Source organism: Centroberyx affinis, unplaced genomic scaffold (assembly GCF_046629955.1).
Source record: "Centroberyx affinis isolate AG114_WGS23_722 - 3 ecotype Tasmania unplaced genomic scaffold, CSIRO-AGI_Caff_v1 ptg003356l_1, whole genome shotgun sequence".
Taxonomy (NCBI): domain Eukaryota; kingdom Metazoa; phylum Chordata; class Actinopteri; order Beryciformes; family Berycidae; genus Centroberyx; species Centroberyx affinis.
The window spans coordinates 105,617-129,188 of NW_027281350.1; the positions used below are offsets into that span (position 1 = coordinate 105,617).

At 43.4% G+C, this 23,572-nt stretch overlaps 1 protein-coding gene across 1 annotated transcript; it reads left to right on the forward strand.

Moving 5' to 3' along the window:
- The first annotated feature begins 150 nt into the window (after positions 1-150).
- Positions 151-22,674, forward strand: rif1 (replication timing regulatory factor 1). The gene is made up of 35 exons (XM_071538850.1): positions 151-261; positions 1,483-1,619; positions 1,766-1,844; positions 1,975-2,071; positions 2,193-2,323; positions 3,656-3,750; positions 4,106-4,295; positions 4,498-4,590; positions 6,783-6,921; positions 7,046-7,197; positions 7,593-7,707; positions 7,852-8,028; positions 8,689-8,799; positions 9,236-9,298; positions 10,286-10,389; positions 10,987-11,073; positions 11,195-11,268; positions 11,499-11,679; positions 11,972-12,079; positions 12,247-12,396; positions 12,795-12,894; positions 13,150-13,445; positions 13,723-13,925; positions 14,156-14,249; positions 14,397-14,528; positions 15,159-15,301; positions 15,413-15,502; positions 15,615-15,669; positions 16,122-19,622; positions 19,747-19,878; positions 20,067-20,153; positions 20,307-20,422; positions 20,609-20,762; positions 20,887-21,013; positions 21,632-22,674. The coding sequence occupies exons 2-35, from the start codon at positions 1,504-1,506 to the stop codon at positions 21,904-21,906; spliced, it is 7,767 nt and encodes a 2,588-aa protein (XP_071394951.1). The 5' UTR covers positions 151-261; positions 1,483-1,503; the 3' UTR covers positions 21,907-22,674.
- The last annotated feature ends 898 nt before the right edge of the window (positions 22,675-23,572 follow it).

Below are 23,572 nucleotides of genomic sequence, written 5' to 3' on the forward strand. Positions count from 1 at the left end.
CTCCCCCTTATACGGCTAAATGGGCGGTCCTTAGTGTGACGTATGCAAGGTCAGAGGTGATTTTGTACGTCGGCGTGGTAGTTTGGCGCCAGCAATTTCGCGGGGCAACATCACAGGAGCAACAGCGAAAATTTATAAATAAAGACCGAAATAAAAGAATTGCAAACATCGCCAAGCTAAACTATACGGCCGGTATATTTGCTGGAGTTGATGGTGTTGCTGAGAAACTTCTGCTTCCTGCTTTTCGTCCAGAACACCGAGGTGAGGAGGGGGTCAGCGGCGGATGCTTTTTTTTGTCCCAAGTTGCGGGAATGAGCGTCAGGCGAGTGTAAATGTTTGCTAGTTATCTAGGTTAGTCTAAATAAACACACTGCCACAGAGGGACGAGTTGAGAAATGAGCCAGTGCCACCGCGGTGTTAGCAGACGTGTTGTCCATCCGGGTGGATGCAGAGACCGGCCGCGCAGCCTGCTAGTGCTAGCTAACATGCTGAAGCTAGGGACTTAAAAGGGCGTCCTGCTTCTCCCCGCATGGGTCAAAGCGAGCCATATGTGCGTTTTATGTTTTGCCCCTAAAAGGAAAACGATACACTTCCCAAGTTGTCTCGTGTGCCGAAAATTAACCTGCCAAATGGCGCAAACTTAGTTAGCCAGCACTATTCACGACCGCACACTCACTGTTGAGACTTGTTTTGGTTGTTATGGGTGTCGGAGATCAAGTTGCTGAAGAAGACTGATCACCTCGGGTAGCATTCACCTCTTCATCAGCCTGCTGGTTTCACCCTGCTGTAGTTGTTTACATTAACAGACAATCCTAACATTCCTTCACACACATTGGCAGACTCAAGTCACAGCAGTGGGGTTATGCAGGGTTGTTTGACTCAGCCACAACCTCTGTCTTTCTTATCCCATTTTGCATGCAAATATATAACCAGAAATTCAGTGGAGGGTAAATCCACCTAAACTGCCCACCTTTTTTAGCTTGACATACGTCTCTGAGCTAAATTCACAGTGTACATCTTAGTAAGTAGTATAAAACGGATGTAAACTATATCAGGATAGGTTATTTTATGAAAAAACTAATACTTTTCTGAAAATGCAATTGTTTTTTGTTTATATTGGTGGTTGTTTGCCTTTTGACGATCAGTGTATACATACTGCACTTGACCACAATGCTGTTGTGGTGACACAAAGCTATGAAGCAGCCTATTCCATCTCTTCCACCTCTTCCACACATATTTGGGAGTCACTATCAGGCATGTTGCATGTCACCAGCTCATAAGTGCAATCCTGCACCTGCTGTCCTTTTTTTTTTTTACCACCATTTCTTTCCCCAGCCATTTGTCCATCCCCTCTGTGGCGCTTGAGGACGACCTGATCCGACCTCCTCCTCCCTTCATCCTAGTCTTTATCTCTAGTTTCTGGCATGTCTCACTCCCTTCCCCTAACCATCTCCCTCTTTCTCTGCGCCTCTTATTTTCAAGGCCGTGAGGAGGTGAGTAAGAATGATGGCGACGGCGGGGCCTCTGAGCAGCTCCAGCCTCCTCCCTCTGCTGGAGTCTCTGGAGGACAGTGCAGCCGGACAGTCGGAGCAGACAGACGCCTACCTCACCATCGCCAAGTAGGTCACCAGCGCTGGGCCCTCCGTCATCCTCTGGACATGTCAGAGGATGAGCTACTGACAGAGTTTGGTCTCTTTTTTTTTAAGGCATTTAAACACAGCATGAATATGAGTGAGAGAGAAATTCTTTGTTTTTGCCTTTGCAGTCGGCTCAGCGGAGAGGAAGGGCGCCAGTTCCTCCCTGCAGTTGAAAAGCACTTTTCCCGCCTGGGTAAAACCATCTTGGTGAGTGGTCATCATGAATAAATGTAAAGTTGGGGGAACCTCTAAATCTCCCAAACTGATGGTGCTAATTCAGGCTCACTCATCTCACAGTATCATTTTGAAACTGTTTTTTGTCTCATTTTGTCTCCAGACCCACATCATCAGTTCAAATGCTGAGCTGAGTCAAGCCGCCCTACAAGCTTTAGGGTTTTGTGTGTACCACAGCCACGTTGTCTCTGGAGTCCCCGGTACAGGCATTCACATGTTTTATGCAACATTATTTCAGATATGACTCGGTGGGATTAAATTTTAATGACACTTTGGCCACTTATTTGCCTTGGTCTCTCTCTGTCTCTTTTATGTTTTCAGAAAACTTTGCAGCAGATATATTATCAGCACTTTGCTCCTTGGTGGTGAAGTCGACAGATAAGAACACGTGCACCAGAGCATTATGGGTCATCTCCAAACAGAGCTTCCCTCCAGAGATGATTGCCAAAAAAGTAAGTGTCAGGACGTGAAAGGGGCCCTAAATCTAATTTATGTAAAGCTGGGGCAGTATGCATGAAGGGAGGTGGGGGTGAGGGATGTCATATTTGAGTTCAGTTTATTGGGTTTATTTATATCAGGGACCATGTACAAAATACATTAATCTCAAACAAAGAGAGAAGATGCTTTGTACCAGATTTAGCTGCTAGCTAATTTCCATCTGTAGTCCCTGGGCAGGTGAACAGAAACAATAAAACACAGCAAAAACCTATCGTCTGTACTACAAATGGACCAACAACCTATTGACATCCACGCAGGCATGGGCAGACACACACATACACACACACACACACACACACACACACACAAAATAGCGCATTTCATGGGAAAAAACATAAAGCAGAATACAAACATCAAAGCACTACATACATATATCCAAAGATATAAAAACAAGTCGTCAAATGTCAAGTTAATGCTGACAAGACTGGTTACTTAAAATCCACTTTTTGACTTCACAGGAGAAAATATGGAAATCTGTGTAGGTTTTCAGGTTGACAGGGAGCTTATTCCATTCTCTAATAGCTTTAAAAGAAAAAGCAGATTGTGCAAAAGCAGAGCCTCGTTTAGGGACGCTACAGTCTCCCCTTGAAACAGACCTCGAAGCTCTGATCATTTGCTCAGAGCGGAGCTGAACAAAATTCTTCAACGGTGGAGGAGCAGCATTATGGATTATTTTATGCACCAAACGGACATCTGAATACAAAATTGAGTTGTCAAAGCTTAACATTTTATATTTAACAAGTATATCACAATGATGATACTGTCGTGATTTCCTGTCCAGGACTTTCAGGGCTTGTTTATGAAGTGACCTAATTGGTTTTAAGACAGTCTTGTTTGCCTGAGACCAACATGATATGCAGTAATGAAAATAAGAAAAAATCTTTGCATTCAAATATGTCTTAGAGGCTTCAACTGTTAACGAATTCCTAATATGTCTAAAGTTAACTATGTTATATTTCAATACATGGCACATCTTTTTAATATCCCTTTTGAATGTAAGAGTGGAATCTAGAGTAACACCTAAGTATTTAAACTCATCAACATTTTTTATCTTTTGTCCATCTATATAAATATTTGGAAAAACCCTTTGTTTTTGTTTATTCAAAAAATACATGGTCACTGTTTTCTCAATATTCAGAGTGAGACATGAGTAACTGAGCCACTTTGCAACTTTTTCCATTGTTAATGACAGTTTGGCAGCAACTTGTTCAATGTCTTTCCTGTGTGCATAGATTAACTGCAAGATATTGCAGTTGTATTAATCCATGTTGCTTCCCCCCACCCAGACGTTGTCTATACTGAGCACTCTGGAGAATGTGTGGACCAGAGAGGACATCCAGTCCGTTGTCATGGAGCACGAGGCCTTGAATGTTATCATGAGGTAAGCAGACTTGACTACAATATGACATGTCAGTGCTGTATTTCACCTGGGGTAATAATTTTCACTTCAGATGTCAATATTGATAATTACAAACAGGACATGGAATCAAAACCTACTTGAATCTGGTTAGCAGTTTGCATATATGTTAAAAATATGATTTTTATGGTCCCCATAGTTAAGTCTAAAGTGCTAAAAGGTACGAAATCGTGTATCAAATATTGCTTTAATCTTTGATTTTTAATGTTCAGTTAATGGAGAACACTCAAGCCACGTCAGTGCTTTATTTAGTGTACAATAGCAGCTATTAGCAGTGCTCTGTCCTGATCTAAACGCTCTCTTTTCCTGATCTTTTCAGGCTGCTGGAGCAGGTGCCGACCCAGATGGGTGACGGGGCAGTACGGTGGGCCAAGCTGGTCATTCCCCTGGTGGTCCACTCCGCCTCGAAAGTGCGCCTACGGGCTGCAGCAGCCATGGAGATGGGCATGCCTCTCCTCCTGGAGAAGCAGACGGATGTAGCGGCCATCATCGAACCCATGATGTCCTCAGTGAGTACCTTGTGTTTTGTATATGTGTATGTGTGTTGGTAACAATGTACAAAAATGAAATGATCCACCCATTATCAGTATATGTCATATTGAACACTGACCAAAATCTTGACATCCAATCAAATTACCATCTGGAAAAGGAATTTTAGAATGTAAAATGTGCAGAAACCCTGCTGACATGCCTTTGTGTTTGTCTCTACAGAAACTGATCCCCGAGCTGCAGAAGCTTTTCATGTCTAAGAACGAAGCCAATGTCCTGAAGCTCTGGCCCTTATTCGTTAGACTGCTGGGGAAGGTATGTCATACCTGTCTGCGCGTCTCAGCTCTGAAATATGATGCACATGACTGAATGTGTCCCTTGGAAAAGAGTAGGCTTTACATGGCTTTTGATGAGATTTCACCAATTGAAATCATGAACATATCCATGAAGAATCTTGAGGGCGCGATCATGCCTACAGTTTGTTTCCTTTGGTCTGAAGCATAGTGGAAATGTTTACTTACCAGAGCTTGTAAACAAAAGTCACATGGACTCACAAATGGCTCATTATTAGACAGGGTTTTGGTAACCTGTCGTCCTGTGAGGTTAGAGCTTTTGGCAGTGGTGGGGAGTCAACACTAATCTGATTCCAGTCCTTGTAATTTAAGCTGATGGACTTTGCACTCTTTGCTGTAATTTACCTTCTCTGGTGTTTATGCCAGTTAAGAACACATGAAGAAATAGCTGAATATGAGCATCAGTCCAGACTGCAGTTTGTTATGCTAGGCTTTCCAAGCATGAGGAACTGCTGGTTATCAGATGCCAACATCCATCTCCTTATACCCATAAACCCTTGCGTTTTTGGGGTCGTTTCCTGTAGTTGGTATGATTATCTTCTCAATCCTAATGAACCACACCACAGTTCTCTTGTTAGAGGACTGAGACAAGCATTTTCAGGCATCTTGGTGCGGTTATTTGATGCTACCAGAGGTCAAATGTTATTGTTCTCACCTGCCCAAATGAACCGAATTAAAGGGGCAAGCGCTTCAGAGTTCAATTACACTAGAGTTCTTCCGATACCGATACCAGTATCGGAAATGCCTCCGATACAGCCTAAAATGCTGGATCGGGTATTGGCGAGTACGCGAGTCTATGCACCGATCTGATATCACTAGGGCTGCCCCCGACCAAAGATTTTCCGAAACCCCAATAGTCCGAAAAATGTCCCATTGGACTGAAAGCCCATTTTCGAGAGCCCGTTACCCCGAAAACAAACGGCCATTGCTCCAAAAATACACACTCTCCCTGCAGTTAGAAAGATTCATGGCCTGCAATCAGTGGCCCTGCCTCCTAATGTTTCACACCCTCTTTTCCCCAATTGATTGGGAGCATCTGTGTATATATGCTGTAGCCTATATGGCTGTCGTAACTGAGTCCGGTAACTTACCAACTACACCACTGGACTGCTTCAAACATCAGACCATGCGCGTCCATGAAGAAAACGTGAGCAGCTTGTTCTGCTTAGGGGATTAAGCCCTCACTACCATCGTAATATCACTGCTGCATGGAACGCTGCAGAATTCCAACCAGGGGAGGATGATTGTTAGAGGAAATATCTGACCATGAGGTCTGACAGCCAGATTCCTCCATTGCACGAGAAGCACATGGCTAATTATTATGCAGATGACATCATTCTGCATAATAATTAGCCATGTGCTTCTGTTTGTTTGACAAATGATGGAAGATTTAGTGTGAACAATGGACAGATAAAGAAAGATACATTTGCCTCAGAGTAGATTCATTTCATTATAATTATTATTTGGAACGTGTGTTTAAGTTATAGTTAACCTAATTTGTCTGGCGGTCGGAGGATATTTACTCTATCAATCCTTCTTTTTTTTTTTCCTGCACTAACTGACCAGTGAAAACTTGGCGACTAAGACTCTTCTCAGGAGGACTATTAGGGGGCAGCCCTAGATATCACGTAATTTATTATCCCCGAAAAAACGGCCGTTTTCCGGAAATCTATACTTATATACTAAATTCATACTGTTACTGTACTATTTTAAAATTTTAAATGTCTTTTATTTTACTAAATTGTGGCTGCACTTTAACACATTTTTAAAGGAATTGTTATTTATTCCTAGATTTATTTATTTATGTTCTTTTTCAGTTATGACTGACTGTCAAACTAGATAATAAAGTTCTATGGCATTCATTCTCTGTATGTATTTGTTCATGTTTTACAAAGAGCCAGGCCATACAACAATGATAGTAATCATATCACATCCATACAGGGTTAGTAGTATACAGCTGTTAAAAAATAATAAAAAAAAAAAAAAAAAAATTTTAACGCACTGGTATCGGATTGGTACTCGGTATCGGCCGATACTCAAGTTCAGGTATCCGAATCGGGAAGGAAAAAATGGTATCGGAACATCTCTAAATTAAACCATTCCAAACATGCTTGGTGTGAACATGCCCTAAAAACCTCTGTACTTCCTACACAGCTGCTCCATAGAGGAGGTCCCTTCATCAACTCCCTGCTGCATCTAGAGGAACTTGGCTTCCGCAGCTCCTCTCCTAACATCAAGAAGATCGCCTTCATTGCCTGGAAGAGCCTCATCGACAACTTTGCCCTCAATCCAGGTGAGTAATTGACTGACTGGCCCAGTTTCTCCCATACTTATATATCTAGTGTCTTACAGTCAGCTTGGCTGGCAATTTACTTCCATGTAATATTTTCTCATGTGTCTCACCATCGCTCCTGTAGACATCCTGTCCAGTGCCAAGCGTATGAAGTTGCTGATGCAGCCGCTCAGCTCCATCCACGTGCGGACGGAGGCCCTGCTGCTCACCAAGCTGGAGGTCTGGTGGTACCTGGTGGTCCGGCTGGGGCCCAATCTGGCACCCAATTTTGAACAGGTTAGACATGCCTCTCTGTATGTACATACATGTGAGACACTGACACAAACTTAAATTATCTAGATTCAAGATTTATGCGCATATCCACTCTTAGATTAATATAGGACAGGTTTAATGCAATTTTTATCACATCTGCTTTAATAAACACAATGGCACATCATACCCCTAAAATGTAATTTCCAAGTGTCCATAAGCTATGTTCAATTGGAAGTAAGTTGTTTTGCCAGCTTTTTGTTTCTTTATTTTGGTTGTTAAATTGATCTTAAATTCAATCCCAGGTAATGTTAAATGTGTCTTAAAGTCTTTTACACAGTTATTATGTATTTGATAACCTACATTATTTCAGTTTTTAAAGCGGTGTGGTGTGAGTGAACACTATTCGTCTCTCTCTGCAGGTTTCTGTTCCTCTGCTCCAGTGCACGATTGGCTCCGACTCCTCCACCATCCCAGGCACGCCTGCTAGAGGCGCCAGTCAAAACGGTGCTGTTGCGCCCGGCACCCCGAAGACTGGTACTTCATACACATCCACCTGTCACCATCTAAACTTATCAATTGTTATCTGACGCACTACCAGTTAAAACGGCCTGAAGTTGGATTAGAGTAAGCCTAGAATGAACGGAAAATGGAAAGTGTGTTTTCTTCGTCCTCCTCCAGGTCCCGCAGCCTTCAGCAGCCCAGTCAGTACGCCCCGTATGAACCTGAACAGCAGCGTCCAGGTCGCCCAGACTTTCCCCTCCATCCAGCTGCTGGGCCTGGAGATGTTGCTACACTACTTTGTAGGGCCAGAGGTTGTTGCCATGGCAGCCAGGAACAAAATCCTCCTGAGTCTCGGTGAGTCAGAGCTTCTTTGGCACAGGCTGATCTTGAACTTGATACTTCTTATTGGTTTATTTGGTGCTGTTCTGTACTTCAACTGTGATTATTGCCATATGCCAAAAATAAAAGTAAACACCTAATTTTCTTGCAATAAGGCGAACAAGAAATGTTCAATCATCAACTGTGACAGAATGAATTTACCTAATACCTGAAAATCATTAAAGGCCATTTTTTGAACTTAATATGTGAACCGTTTTCCCCGGCTGAGGCAGTCAGTACATCCACTGAACAATTAGGCTCTTACTTTTTCCAATTGACTTACTTCCCCTCCACTTCCTCTTTCTGCCCAGCCGGCCACACAGTTTCCTTTCTGCCTCTGTTAACACTGATTCTGATGTTTGGCTTCTGATTGGTACACAACTGGTCAGGGAGGGCTCAACCTCTGGACATGCATAGTGCATATGTATGGTACAAGATATGTGGTCTCCACATATCTAGCAAGATTGTTTATTGGTAATTGTGTGCTAAAGGTAGTTTTAAAAAAGCAACAACTGTTTTCTGCGGTTTAAATATCACACATTTAATTGTAAAGCCCTAATTCCAGCCTCACGTCTTTCATGCAAGGCGTAAGAAGGCTAGATATCCTGTATGATTGTGATTTGCTTTTCTTCCCAGAGCCCCTGACCCACCCCTTCCTGTCTGGTACCTCCTCATTCACCAAACACGCAGCTCTGCTCATCTCCACTGTCAGAGACGGCTTCATCACCATCGGCAAAGAGGCCCCAGGTAAATTTCACAGCTTGTCTTCATTTGATGGAAATTCAGCAGTGACAGTAGTGGAAATCGGATTTCTTTCCTCTGGGCAGTCTAAGCTTTGTAGTTTCCAAACAGTTAAATAGAATATCCTCTCCCACCAGTCAGCATCTGGCAGAATGTAGATGATTGTTATCCATGTTGAGTAAGACTGCGCTATTGTCAAACATACACTGCAGGAGGCCAAGCTGTTTGCGTAAGTGCTCAAGGTTCACCTCAGAAATGGAAACCACTTTTTTCCTTGGAAATGGGTGGTGTGTATTAATTAAAAACAGGTTCTGGGAGTTCCTTGATGGGAGTAAAGCAGTTAATTAAGGTCAGAAACCACTGCACAGTAAGTGTGTTGGTAGCGAGAGTGTTAAGTTTTCCCTGAAGTGACTCATGATTCCCTCTCCTCGACCCCCTACAGATTCCCTCCTGGCTCTTATATGGAAGAGCCTCGTCAGCTTTGTCAACTCAACAATCGAGTCTGGTAAGTGCTGGGGTGTGATTTCGTCATGGCCGGCGGTAACACACTGAAAGGCTTACTTCATTTGGAAACCCACTACCCCATGTCATGCTCATTTGTTCCAGATTTGTGCTAAAGGATAAATAAAAGGTGGTCCGCCATTTCAGGGGTTCTCCAACATTTTTATTAACAGTCCCACAGACCATATGGGAAGATTTACATGTACATGAGAGTGAAACCTATGGTAAGAATAGTCATTCTTATACTAATTGGGATCATTTTTGCTGAATTAAATTACACTAAAATTAAATTACTCCTCACTTATCTGGAACCCCCGGCAATGACCTTTGAGAGCTTTATGTTAATGGGTGTTTATAGATTCCCTTTTTAAATGTATTGTGGCTGCTGCTCATCAGGGTGGGCTCTTAAAGTTGTGGGTCCCACCCAGCAGCTCCACATAGAGCACCGTGATTGGGTCTGGGTCCTGTCAGTCTGGAGGAGGGCCAGTGAGACTCCTGCCTTCTCCACGCCCGGCCCACTGTCAGTGTCGTCAGTTTAAGTCGGAGCGTCCAGAGCCTCAGCGGTCTGGACTGCCGTGACGAGGAGAAACTCTGAGGGGCTCGTCCCCGATGATGACCCTCTAACCATCATCAGCCATGTTTCCATACTACTGTCAAGACAATTTTAAGTTTGAAATGTTGCATGTGAATAAATGGACTTACTGAATGTTGAACAGAGCAAAGGTCAGATAACGCATCCACCAGAAAAATGCAAAACGTCTTTATTGACGAAAGCCTTTTCCATAAGCGAATGTATGTTTGACGTATTGGGGAAATTTTATACAAATTTGACCTTTCCAATCAGCCTTCTAATTCTAAACCTCAGAATTGACAAAAAAAATACTTGACTGGAAACCCAGCTATTGATTGATTGAACCCCTTCAAGAATTGGTTTGAATGTTCTACTCACAACTGTTTGACTTGTATTTCTGTTCCCTTCTGTGGCCGACAGCTGGCAGTAAGAAGGATCGTCAGGGCTGTGAAGTGCTGACCCTGATGCTCCAGGCTCTGCAGAGCATCGTCTCCTCAGAAGCGCTGCCTGCAGACAGAGTCCTGGTAAGACCCGAGTCTAAAAAGCTGTACATCTGATCTGATACAGGCCTCTTTGTGGCCTCACCTTTCCAAGAAGCCTCCCTCATGTCACCCTGTTTCCACTGAATCAAACCCCACCTCCCCTACCCACTTGAATTACTCTCAATAAATTCCTCTTATCTCTCTCCTCAGCGAGTATTTTTTTGTTTTCCTAGTAACTGTCTCTTACATCATTATTCTGTGGTCACAGGAAGGTTATTATAGTCTTAAAATTTTCATTTTTTTTTAAATATAGTTTTCTATTTTAATTTCAGTTTATTTGGAGTTATTTTAGTTAGTTTTACATGTAGATAAGAGGGTTGTAGTTTAGTTTTGTCAGAGTGATTTTTATTTCAGTTTACAATGTATTTTAACACCTAGTTTTTGTTAGTTTAGTAGTTGTTGGTTGTAGTTTATGAATAACCTTGGTCAGGGCCCTTGACCTCTTTACTATTGGTTGTGGTGATTGATTAATTTAAGCGTATTCCTCTGCTGCAGTTTTTGTAAGTTGTTCTGGATAAGAGCATCAGCTAAATGCCTAAACTGTAAATGTCTCTGTACTGTTTGTCTCTCTTACCTCAGGTTCTGTTTGAGACCACAGTGACAGGCATTCCCCAGAGGGTTCTTGGCTCTGCCTCCTACCAAGTGGGCAAGATGGATGTGCTAAATGTGAGTGCCTCTTGTTCTGCTGTTTATCACATATGCGTGTGTGCCTCTTGTTCTGCTGTTTATCACATATGCGTGTAAATGCTCTCAGAGGGTTTATAAATCTTTCTCCTCCCTTCCCCAGGGAACACCGGCTCTGTTCCTCATCCTTCTCTTCTACAAGAGCAGCATGCTCGCTGCCTATGTGGAGGATGAGAGGTGGGTCTGAATAACTTTTCTGTCAGTTTAAAAGAATACACCAGGTTTTGGGAGATTGGCTTGTTGGTCAGTATACCCCAAAACTTGTATTCCCCCAAAGCCCATTTTAAGAAATGCAAAAGTATATTTTCTTGCATGGTGGCTGAATGGATTATCCCTATTTTATCGGAACTAACTGTCATAACGTTGTATGCTTTTAATGATATATTGCCTTGTGTATCTGTCTCCAGGTTCTTCCAGTGCCTGCACACCCTGGTGGGCTGCGGCCTGTCCGGCCCCACGTCCCCCCTGGCGTTCGGGGAGGCGGTACTGGGTGCTGTCAGACGCAGTGCCGGCTCCCTGGGGAACAAGGAGCAGCTGTGGAGGATGTGGAGTGTGATGGTCAACCCGCTCACTGAAACCATCACACAGGTAGGCAGCTGGAGAGGTGGCAGCAGTCTGACTCATGGTGCCGGTCAACGTTGGGCTTCTTACTCATTCCCTGGGAGCAGTAATACTACTGCTAATATTGCTTTTCCATTATATCTCCAAAATTAGAGATTACAACTTCTCTTGCCTTTTTAAAAATTGGGGTAACTCAAAGAAAAAGAAATCCATGATTGAGTATGCCCAGAGCGTGACTTACCCAGCTATGGCTCCAACAGAGAACTAAATGCAAGGTCAGACCCACATATGGTAAATTCTGGAATCCTTTTTCTTGCAGTCTAATGAAGTGAACCAAGGCGACGCCCTGGAGCACAACTTCAGCGCTGTGCACTCTGCCCTGATGTTCCCAGTCACACACCTCCTACCTGGCACACCGCTGCAGCAGGTATTTTCTGTTTTTATTTCTCCTACATAAAAATCGTATTGTTAACAGACCCCATGTTGCAATTTCTCCTGCTAAGGCCGTGAGCCAACCCCGCAGCTCCTAACCCCTGTTTCCTCTTGCCGATGTGGATGTGGATTGCCTTACTCTGAATCCTCTGTCTTCAACAGACGACCCAGAAGTCGATGCTGACTACATGGTCCAAGCTGTACAAGGTATTTGCCCGCTGCTCGGCCCTGGTGGTCACAGCCGAGGAGAACGTCTGCTGCGAGGAGCTGTGCGCAAAGATGGCCGCCGCCCTGGACAGAGAGGCCCTAATGGTGAGGAGAGGAGAGGGAGGAGCTGCCAACACACCAATAATAATAATCTTTTTTTGTATAGCAACTTTTCAAAAACAGAGCTTACTAAGCGCTTTACACATAAAATGATAACACAACAAAACTAATTATAGTCAATACAAATTAGGCAATAAGAAAAAAAAATTAAGAATTATAATTTTTTTTTTAAACACAATGGTCACCATACAAGATTTATAGTTCACAACATAAGGGTTCTCAGTCCCAGAACAGTCCACAGCTGTTTTTCAAGCTGAACATCAAAGATCAAAGTGTTGTTGGGGTCCATCTTATGTCTAAAACCTATACATTATAAACGTATGCATTTGTTGCCTACTGAAGACGAGCTTGGTTAGACGTACTGATTGATTGTTATCCTCCAGATTCCTTCAACGTTGGATGCCGTTGCCAGTATCCTCCAAGTGATGGTGGAGTGTGTGGACTTCTCTCCCTACACACCACAGTTTCAGCAAAAGATGAAGTGTAAGGAGGTTTTAGCTCATTAGTTCAGTGTGCATATAATGCACATAATCCCGATATGCTCCGTATTTTATATCTCTTAACTTCTCTCAGTATTGAGTCTTCAGTTAGCTTGAAACCTAGAATGGCTGCTTGTGGCTGTAATAATTGTTCATTTAAATGCCTTTTTATACATTTTTGTGTAGATGGAAATACTTTGCAAATAACCACTTGGAGCACGAATTAGAGAATGACTGTAGTTACTCTTGTTTCCTCCAGCCCCTCACACCCCAGTAAACTGGATGCGTAAGAAGAACAAGGCCCTGGGGAACCTGTCCACCTACCAGTCCCTATTGTTGCAGTGCTTAGAGGTTTTTCTAGCTGCGGAGGGCCCTGAGGCTTCCTCTGAGGCCACAGGACTGGCCCTAGTCTCCATCCTGTCTGCTCTGTTCACCAACCTGGTCCTCGCTACCGCTGTCCAGGAGGCCCTGGCTTCTCTGACTCAACCTCTCACCCTCTTCTACAAACAAGCCACCAGTGAGGTGCCCAAATTCTCCTCGCAGCTTGTGGCAAAGGTGTGTTGACCTTTTTATAGCATTGCTGCAGATTTTTTCAGTGTTTCAGTGCAGTAAGTGTGCCTGACAATTCTTGGCAAATGTTGAATAAATCTTATATTTAACTGATAATAATAATAATTAAATGTTTATCTTTTGCTGAGTGACCTATAAGTAGCAGTATGAGTGGTGATTTTCAGTCAGGGCATGAACATTTAAATAAACAATCACAGAATTATCCATTTTAGAAGTTAATATTTCACAAGCAACAGATGTGTTTTCCTTGTGTCCCCTTTAGCTGGAGAAGCTCCTAGGCGAGGTGCTAGGCTGCCTACAGACCCGTTCTACTTTGGCCTACGACGACGAACTCCTGGCTCTGCTTTCCCCTCTGCTTTGCGTCTTGTTTCCTCACAAGAACAAGCAGCTCCGGACTTCAGTCACTCAGTTCTGGAACTCCACATTCGCCAACTCAGTCGGCCTCACGTACCCAGAGGAGCTCAGGTGAGAATTTTTTCTTTTTGGAAGGTTGGTCATTTTTAATGCCGCAGTTTACCGTCATTTTACTATTGAAAACAATGAATATCCAGTTTGCCGATGACTGCGTACTGCTGCAATGGGAATGCAGCAGTAGATGCATTTTTGATAATAACATTAAACAAATTGAAATTTATAACCCAATTTAATTATTATAACATGTTCTATCTCACAATGTTGTCATTTTCTTCACACAGACCAATACTGACCCAGGTGAAGCAGAAGACCCCCATCATCCTACCTGGCTTTGAGGCAGTCAGTGTTCCTGATGAGCTCAGTGGACAGTATTCAGTGAGTTGCTCTGAACTCCCTGTAACTTGGTTTTGTGATTTCAACTTAATAACTGTGTTCAAGCTGAAAGTGTGTTCACTGTTTCACCAGTTCTTCTTCTCCATGCTCATTGTTCTTAGCTGTGGTTGATCTTGTTTGTTTCGGTAGAGTGAGAGTTCCCAGCTAGAGACCAAGCTGAGCGGAGTGCTGGTTTCATCTGTGGGGAAGAGGGACTCGCTGCTGGGCAGGGCTGCTGAGCTGAAGGACAAGAGCTCCAAGAGCACCTCCAAGCCAGTCTCTGTAAGGGTTTCTGTCAGCTCACCCATCATGCTGCCAGGCCTGTGTTCCAGTTCGAGATGCAACCAAACTGCTCACCTAAATCTATTTCTTTAGTTATTATTCTAAATGTTCTACCATAAAACCTTTAATAATAGCCCTGCGTGAATATTTGCTTTCAAGACCATGATAAGGCATATATTAGAGGCAGGCCTTTATTTTACCTGCACATTAAATGGAGATGCCAGAAGGGAAAGATATATGGTTATGATAATATATACTACTTGCATCTGCACACAGTCATCTATTGAATTGAATTGAATTGAATTGAATTTCTGTATTAACACATATAGAGTATACGGTAATATTTTAGTCTTAGTAGCTGTACCAGCTGTGTTATTACCGGCAACATCTAATTTTTTTATATTTTATTTTGGAAACTAGAGCACAGTGCAGGATGTGTTTTATTAGAGACAAGCGTTAAATTAGAATAGGAAAATCTCACAGGCTCCTAAAAGAGAGAGCTCATTTGCGACTAACCATGTATGGGGAGTTTTACAGCAAGTATATATTCTACCCAGTCCTGGTTGCTTTTTTGTTAATCCAGCATCATCCTGCAATTGCACAACTGGTATCCCTTGTTTCCCTCAACAGACAAAGCTGGACTTTAGCTCTCCTAAGCCTCCCCGCAGAGAGGTTTTGGAGGAAGAAGCCTCCATAGACTTTGTCTTCATTCCTCCTGAGACCAAGGAGAGAGTTCTGACAGAGCACCAGAAGGAGGTCAAGAGGACTAAAAGGTCAGATTTGTCCTTTTCTGTTTGTTGATTTTATTGAAATGCAAATTGTACTTTTGGAATGTTCACATAGTCAGTGTCATGCGGAACTAATGTTTTGTTTGTTTGGCACAGGGTTGACATCCCTGCCATGTACAACAACCTGGATGCTTCTCTAGATACCACTGTTTTCTCCCAGTACACACAGAGCCAAGAAGATTCTATGTAAGTACTGGGCAACTGCTACCAGAATGAAGATAAATCACTGCTCTCCCATGAAGCAGCTTTGATAGATTAAGGCTACAAATGTGTTTCGTTTTTTGGTTTCTTTTCCCAGGGACAAATTGCCAACAGAACAAGCTGACAGTGTTGCAACGGAGGCTTCTGGCAAGGTAATGATCACCCCCCATCGCAAGCAACAAAAGCAACATTATTATTATTACTCAGGACCCCACCAGAACTGGCTTTGTCCCATTTGCCCTCAAACTGTTTGAACAAGGATTGTTTTATTTTATGTCAAGCATAATTCAGCGCGACTTTGTGTACAAATGAATGATGAAACCTATATTATAAAACCAATATGTTAAAGGAGTTATTGCATGACTTTAAAAGGTATTATGTCCACCTGTGTCATAAATGTGCATATAAATATATAAATAAATAAATGTATGTGGTTGTCTTATAATGAAAGCATGGCTTTTATCTGTTAACTACTGAATTCAAATTGCAAGATGCCACAGATTTTGTGTGCTTCAACATATATGGCAAACGTCAAAGCTTTCTAAATTATTTCTGTTCATATCTCTAGTCGGAATCAGTTATATGCATATTTTTTTTCCTTCAGGTGCCTCAGGAAGACATGGAAATTGAGCAAGAACATGAAATTCTAACAAAGGAGACTCAAGACTATGCCAGCCCAAAAGCAGCAGAGAACATGGCCAAAGATCTAGGAAATGACAAGCAGGAAGAGATAATCCCTGAGTCAGCAGATGCCTCTATGGAGGATGATGTCAATAGTGATGTTGGAGCAGAGGACTTGGACATGGAACCTAAAGAAAGCACCAGCCCCAACATCTCTGGCTCTTCAGATTTGGTGTCTGGCACTCCTCAGAAACCCAACAGCCGTCGCCAGTCCTTTATTACTCTGGAGAAGTATGCTGAGGGCAAGCCTGCCAGTCCCAGCAATATGTCTAAGTTCACAGGTCCCCTCACAAAGACTTCCAATAGCCAAGACACCACCAAGACCTCCTCCCCTCAGGCCTCACAGACAACCACTGGTACAAACCCACAGGTTTCCCAATCCTATGAGACAGAGCAAATTAAATCACAGTGCTCTGTGAATATTGCCCCAGAGTCCTCTCAGCTGGCTAAGGTGGACTCTGAGGAAAAAAGTGAGCCTGAGGTTAAGCTCACTGAGGGACTGCCTAGAGACGGGATAGAGGATGAGGATGATGTTATCCCAGACACCCAGACTGATGTGGAAGGAAAGAAGAGGACAAACAAAGCTTCCACATCAGAAGAAATGAAATCCTACAGCCAGGGAGAGGAATCTGAAGGCACCCTGGAAGATTCTCAGTGCTCCGAGAGCTCTCCAGGTGAACCAAGACGTTCTGGACGCCAAAGGGTCAGACCTCTGCTCCCTGGAGAAGACCCTAAGGAATGGGAAGACAAATACGGCCAGTCTAAAAGGAGACGTACTGGAGAGGAGCGTAAAAGTGATACACCAAAGGCAAGCCCAACGGACAGGCACACGCAAGGCAGACCAAATACCAGAAGTAAGCAGGCTGCTGAGGAAGAAAGTGGCAGGTTAAGGACAAGGTCTCAGAGGGACAAGAGTGAGTCAAGTCAAACCAGTTCCCAGGGTAGAGTACACAGGAAGATCAAACTGTACAGCAACTCAGAGGAACTGCTTGGCAAAGATGAACGCAAGAGGCGAAGCACCAGGGAAGATGAGATCAGCCAAAATGACTCACAAACGGACACACAATCTGATAATGATAGCCAGTCCCAGAGTAGACGCAATCGACGGAGCAAATCAGCAGCGGAGACTGACGAGGAAAGCAGACCCAAGCAAAAGATTCAGCCTCAGAAGGAAGAGTCTAGCCAAACTGCCTTACAGGGGACCACAGAGTCTCAGTCACAAAACCAGTCACAGGGTAAGACAGGCAGGAGGAGCAAGGTACTTAGTAATTCAGAGGAGTTTGAGCTCGAGGACCAGACCAAAAAGGATGAGGTTGAGCCAAGCCAGATCGATTCTGAGATAGGCACTCCTTCTCAAACTAATAGCCAATCCCAAGGTAGAGCAAGCAGGAGGAGCAAATTAGTAAGTGAATCAGAGGAGCTGATCAAAGACAAACGCAAGAGAAGAGGTGGTACAGATGACAAGCTTAGTCAAGATGACTCTCAAGTGATCACACCTTCAGCTTCTGACAGCCAATCACAGGGTAGATTAAGGAGGAGAAGCAAGGCGTCCTCTGAGGCAGTAGAGTCTGAAGACAAAACTGAAAGTAATGATTCAACAGAAAGGCAGAATAGGACTAATTCTCGGGCAACGCCGCCAGCTGTCAGTCAAACAAAGGGCAGACTTGGGAGCAGGGCTAGAAAGAGCAAGGTAGAAGATGAGCAGTCACAGTCCAGTAACAGTCCTAGCTTAACCCCTGAGAGCTCCCAGTCATTAGATATAGCAGGATCAACAGAATCCTCCCAAGGCAGGAGCAGGTATTCAAGACGGAGATCATCTCAGGCCTTATTGGCCAACATGGAGACCTCAGAGTCTGATTGCTCAGAGAACAGAGAGGATGCCCCTGTGCCCAAAAGGAGAGGGAGGAAAAGTGTGCAGTCTCTTCCAAGTCCGCTCACTCTTGGATCAGGAGAATGCAAAGTTGATGAGGACACTGCCAAGGATGATTCTAAATCTTCTCAAAAGGCAGACCTACAAAGTACACCTACCAGCAGACCCTTAGAAACCAAAAATCTAAAAGAGGATTCACTGAAAAGTCAAGATATGCAGGTTTCAAGATCACCCCTTGTTACAATAAACATCAAGGAGCAAAGTGAGGAAGAAACCGATATGGAGGTAGAGGTTGATTCTATTATAGCCTTGGAGCCCGTTGGTCTGGGCAAAGTTGAGACTGAAAATACAAAGCCTTCTACATCCAAACTTGACCAGGAGCTGAAGATCAAACTGTTCAGTGTGTCACCTCGCAAGAGGGAGCAAGGACAGAGGGACTCTGAAGCAAAGTCAAACATTGATCATACTGCTTCGCAAGAAAGTGACATTGGAGACTTGCAGGCTCCTGAAAGCCTTGATTTGGATGTGATTAGTACTGAACAGCTTGAGGAAAAGCTTCCCTGTGAGCTGCCTGTGTTGTCTGCTGTGGGTAACTCCATCTCAGATAACGATGTGCCCATTGAACCAGTTAATGCATCCTCCCCTCCTGTGGCCAGTGGCTCCTCTGCAGACACACTGACACCCTCAGGTGAAACAACAGAGAGACTGAGTCTGCAGGTCTCTGAGTCTTCAGAGGAGAAAGCTGTAGAAGTGGCTCAGCCTGTTGTTACTGAAAAACAAATGGTGGATGCAGATTCAGACGATCCAGCGCCCTCCAAGATGGAGGCAGATTCAGACCATCCAGAGCCTTCCAAGATGGATGCAGATTCAGACCATCTAGAGCCTTCCAAGGTGGATGCAGATTCAGACCATCCAGAGCTTTCCAAGTTGGATGCAGATTCAGACCATCTAGAGCCTTCCAAGGTGGATGCAGATTCAGACCATCCAGAGCCTTCCAATGTTCTAATGGAGGACAGAGTTGAAGATAGTTGTGTTACCTCTGCTGGACAAAACCAGCTAGAGTGTCCAAGTGCCTTAGATGAACTTCCAGAGGAAGACGAGGAGCACTTTACCACTATCAAAATGGGCAAATCAGAAAGTCAGGACACCAAAGCCAGTGTGCAGAAGTGCGAAGTTCAGGGAGATGGTAAAGACATTGCGCCTCTCCAAGAGGCCGAAGAAAAAGACAGTGCCCAAGATAAGGAGTGTGAAGATGAAGAAGAAACTCAAATAGTCAACACTGAGACAGATCCAGTTGATACAGATGCAGATGTTCCACAGACTGGTGTTTGTGATGCCCCAGTGTCTTCAGAGACCACCAGTAAAGATGTTTGTCAGGTTTCTCCAGTCAAACAGAAGGACCTGGAGGCTGTGATGGGGCCAGATGTTGGTCATAGCCCCAGTAGTGGCAGGACCAGAGGGACTTGGTCTCCTTCAGCCTCCCCCTCTACCAGTATTCTTAAGAAGGGCCAGAAGAGACCACTCGAGGAGGAGACTCCCTCCCCTCTTGTCAAGGTAAATGATGATGCACAAAATCTGCTCATCTGAAATGCATTTCAAATACATAAGTTCCATGATACAAATGTGAACCGGGAGAAAGTTGTTGAGAGTAACCTTACTTGCTCCTTTCATTTTGCAGTCCAGGCGCGTGTCTTTTGCTGTCCCAATCCAACACCAGGAGCTGGCAGATGACATTGACCGTCGCAGCCCCGTCATCAGAACAAGCTCCCCAAAAAGGTCCAAAATCTCAAGCGGCATCCCACAGCCTAAGGTAGAAGTGAGGCCTGATGTTGATACTGAAGCTTAACTGTATTTATTCTATGCATTTAAGCAGGACACAATGCTGTTTTGTCAAATGTTGATAGTTGCCATATTTTCCAGGTCCAGATGAACTGTCAGATTTTTCTAGCATATTGTCTGCTTTGGTTTAACTTGACTACCTTCTGCTCTGTATTGTAGTATGTTACTACTCCAACAAAGGGCCTGCTGATCCTAAGTCCAAGAAATCTCCACAGCCCTGGCTACAAGAGCTCCAAGAAATGCCTGGTATGCACCCCAATGAGGAAGCAACTTTGAGTATTGCTATCACTTGGTGATACATACATCATTTTGCAGTTTTGGTTCACTGTTACATGGCTTATTTTTCAAGGCCTAATGGTAGATGCAATCCTAAATGCAGTCCATACCCCTGTCTTCCAGATATCAGAAATGAGCCAAGAGCCGAGGCCGATCCCCAAAGACTGCGTCTACCCCGCTCTGGTTGGCTGCTCTACACCTGTGGAGGCTGTGCTGCCTCAGATCACCTCCAACATGTGGTAAGCACAGCGCAGGGTTGATGAAGGGAAATCTTTCTAATACACACGTTCTACAATAAGAAGTGTCGCATTTTGTGTAGTGTCAGACATTTATATTTTTTAAAATTCACAAAGCCTAAATCAGAAAGATAGGTACTCATTGTCTCACTATGTGCATCCATTTCTCCTTATCAATTTTCTTTGTAGGCCTCGTGGTTTTGGGCAGCTGGTGCGAGCCAGGAACATCAAAACAGTTGGTGACCTCAGCGCTCTTACTCCCAGTGACATCAAGACTCTGCCAATTCGCTCCCCAAAGATCTCCAACGTCAAGAAGGCACTTAAAACATATCATGAACAACAGGTATGACACTGGAAATGCACACCATTCTACATACTTATGTTACAAGCATTTAAGTAAGCCTAGGGTTTACTATAATGACCACTGATTTTACTTTGTATTTGACCTCTGAACCGTTGATCTGTAGCGTAAAGGACGAGGCGGTGGTGATGAGTTGAAGAGTTTTGATGAGATGGAGAAGATGACTTCTGAACTGGAAAGCAACGCTCCTCAAAACCATGACGAGGAGGACAAGTCCCCGGGCGAGCCTCTCGGTGGGTTTCTTCATGGTAGTAAACTGCTGTCTGTTAAGGCCCAGTAGGCTAGTTCGACTCGGGATTCATTACTAAAGTTCAAGTTTCAACTTTACTTGTTCCTTAATTGGTTTTGCAGCCAGTACAAAAAAACATGTAAAATCTTAAGACTGACTGCATATCAAATAACCATCAGTTTCCAATGTAAGGTCTCTATGCAGAGATTCAAGCACAATAAATCATCATCACCATTGTGACATAATGGTCAACAAAAAATCATGGCCTCCCTCCTCCCTTTACCACCATTTAGCCTGTAAGAATTGGGTCCTTGAACCTGTTTTTCTTGGCAGGAGTAAGACCGAACCAATGGCCAGAGGGTAATGCATAGAGACTACAAGTGATGGTCACAGTCACAGATATTGGTATTTGATTAACTTGCCATCTGCCTCTTGTATATGTCACCGAGGTTATAAGCTTTGTCTCCAAATTTGAAATCAACCATGAAATAGATTTTTTTTAATACTACCACTTTGTGTTTACAAAAATCCCACCATATTCTGTGACTGTATCCACAGCAAGAATTCTCTAATGCGGTTTCAAATGTAAACCACGCTGTCTTTGCTGTTTTCTTCTGCGCAGCCACAGAGCTGGTGGACGACCCTGTGCTGGTAGACGGGAGGCCAGAACAGGACGGCTCCGACGCGCAGCCCGGGGAGCGGAGACCTGAGGGACAGCCGAACCCCCAGGGGCTGCTGTCGGAGGCGGAGGCGCTGACCTCCAGGATGACGCCGCTAGAACTGAACCGCTGCTCGCCGCAGCAGCTGCTTCAGCTGCACGATCGGCTGGGAGGCATGATGAGGAGCGTGGTGGTGGAGCTGCAGACGCGCCTCTGCCACACAGAGGGCAAACCCTGATGGAGACCGCTGCTTCAGCACCGCCTCTGCTGGATCAGACTGTTACAGAGGTGTTAACAGGCACATAAAACGACTAGACTGTTGGATCCATTTGAGAGGAATTAGCGAGAAAGAACTGTTGCCAAATTGCTTATATCCACCCAGACCTTGTGTAGATAAAAAGACTGTTCTAATCGTCAGCTTTTAAAAATGAGAATTTTAAGGTTTTAACTGCTTAATCTTTGGCCTTTTCTCCCCTCTGATTATCCACTCCAGGTAAAGTATTTTTTTATTACATGCTAGCTGCTTTTTTTTAATTTTTAGCCTGAGCTGGTGGGTGATTTAGCTGTTTTTCAGTAACAGTGAAAGGGAAGCACAGTCTCACTTTTTCAGCTGTGTCAGGAGAAGAAAAAGACTTAACAGTGATAGCCAGGAGATGGATGGCACTTTTTTACAGTCTTTGGAATAAAGGAGCGATGCAAGACTACGAATGTATCTAAAGGAGAAATGTAACTCAATTTTTTGCCCATGCTCTTTGATCCTTGCATTCTTTTCTTTTTGTACATACACAACCTCTAATGTCACTTCATTGCTACCAGTATTGTGGCTATTTCTAGGCTGTCATGTTTACAATACAACACTTTATCAATGCTCTTGTATATTTTTGTAGGATTTATTTTTCTGTTGTTGGTCTGTAGTCCTTTTCCATCATCTCATTTTTATGTCTTATTTTTTTTTTTTTAAATGTCACAAAACATAGATGGTAGTGGACAGTCTCCACACTGTCTGTTCATGATTTTGAATACATTAATAAAAGAATGAAATGATATGGATTGCTACGGCCTAATGAATTATTTGGAAGGGTTTTATTATGCATGCTTGACTACCAAAGGATTGAAGGAGATGGCCTCACATGCTTTCTTATAGTTTTCGTCCAGCCCCACATGCCAGGAGTAGCACTTCTGATCCAGATGGTGTTTATGCAGATATTTTTGATATAGGTGTTTGTCTTTACAGTATCCATCACTGTAGAATTTGTATATGCATGCATGTATATATGCATGTTTAGGTAAGCATTTTATTTTCCCCTTTTTTGTTATGCACATTTTTCTTTGCATATACTAGTATACTGTATGTCTTTTATGGTATACATTACTCATCTGATCTGATCACTCATGCATGGTCTTTTGATGATTCCTGTCTTCCATTCTCTGTAGTGATCATCTGCAGCTGTTGTGGCCCTGTCATCTCTGTACTCTACATGCAGGTGCAAGTCTTCAACGGATCTTTTGCAGTGATGATGGGGTAGCTCAAAATCTTTTTTTATACTTTTTCAGTTCATTGGTCAGATGTAGAATAAAAATGAAAAATTTCCATTTAAACATTTCAGCTTGACAAGTTGTTTCTTCAATTTGTTGAAGAAACATGCCTACAAGAAGTTTTGCAGATTTTCACCTTTTTCCAATGAAATTGTAAACATTGAGTCTTTTCAGGTATTGAGTCGTGAACTTCACATTTTTGTACATGTATAGATAATATGCCGCATTTTGCACTTACACCCTTAATTTGAAATTAAACTGAATAAAATGCCAAAATGAAATCTTGGGGAACCTGTCCTGATTATTAGTCTGTAAATGCTACTGTGGCTATTCAGAGTCAAAATGGTAGAATGAAGAGGAGGCAGAGT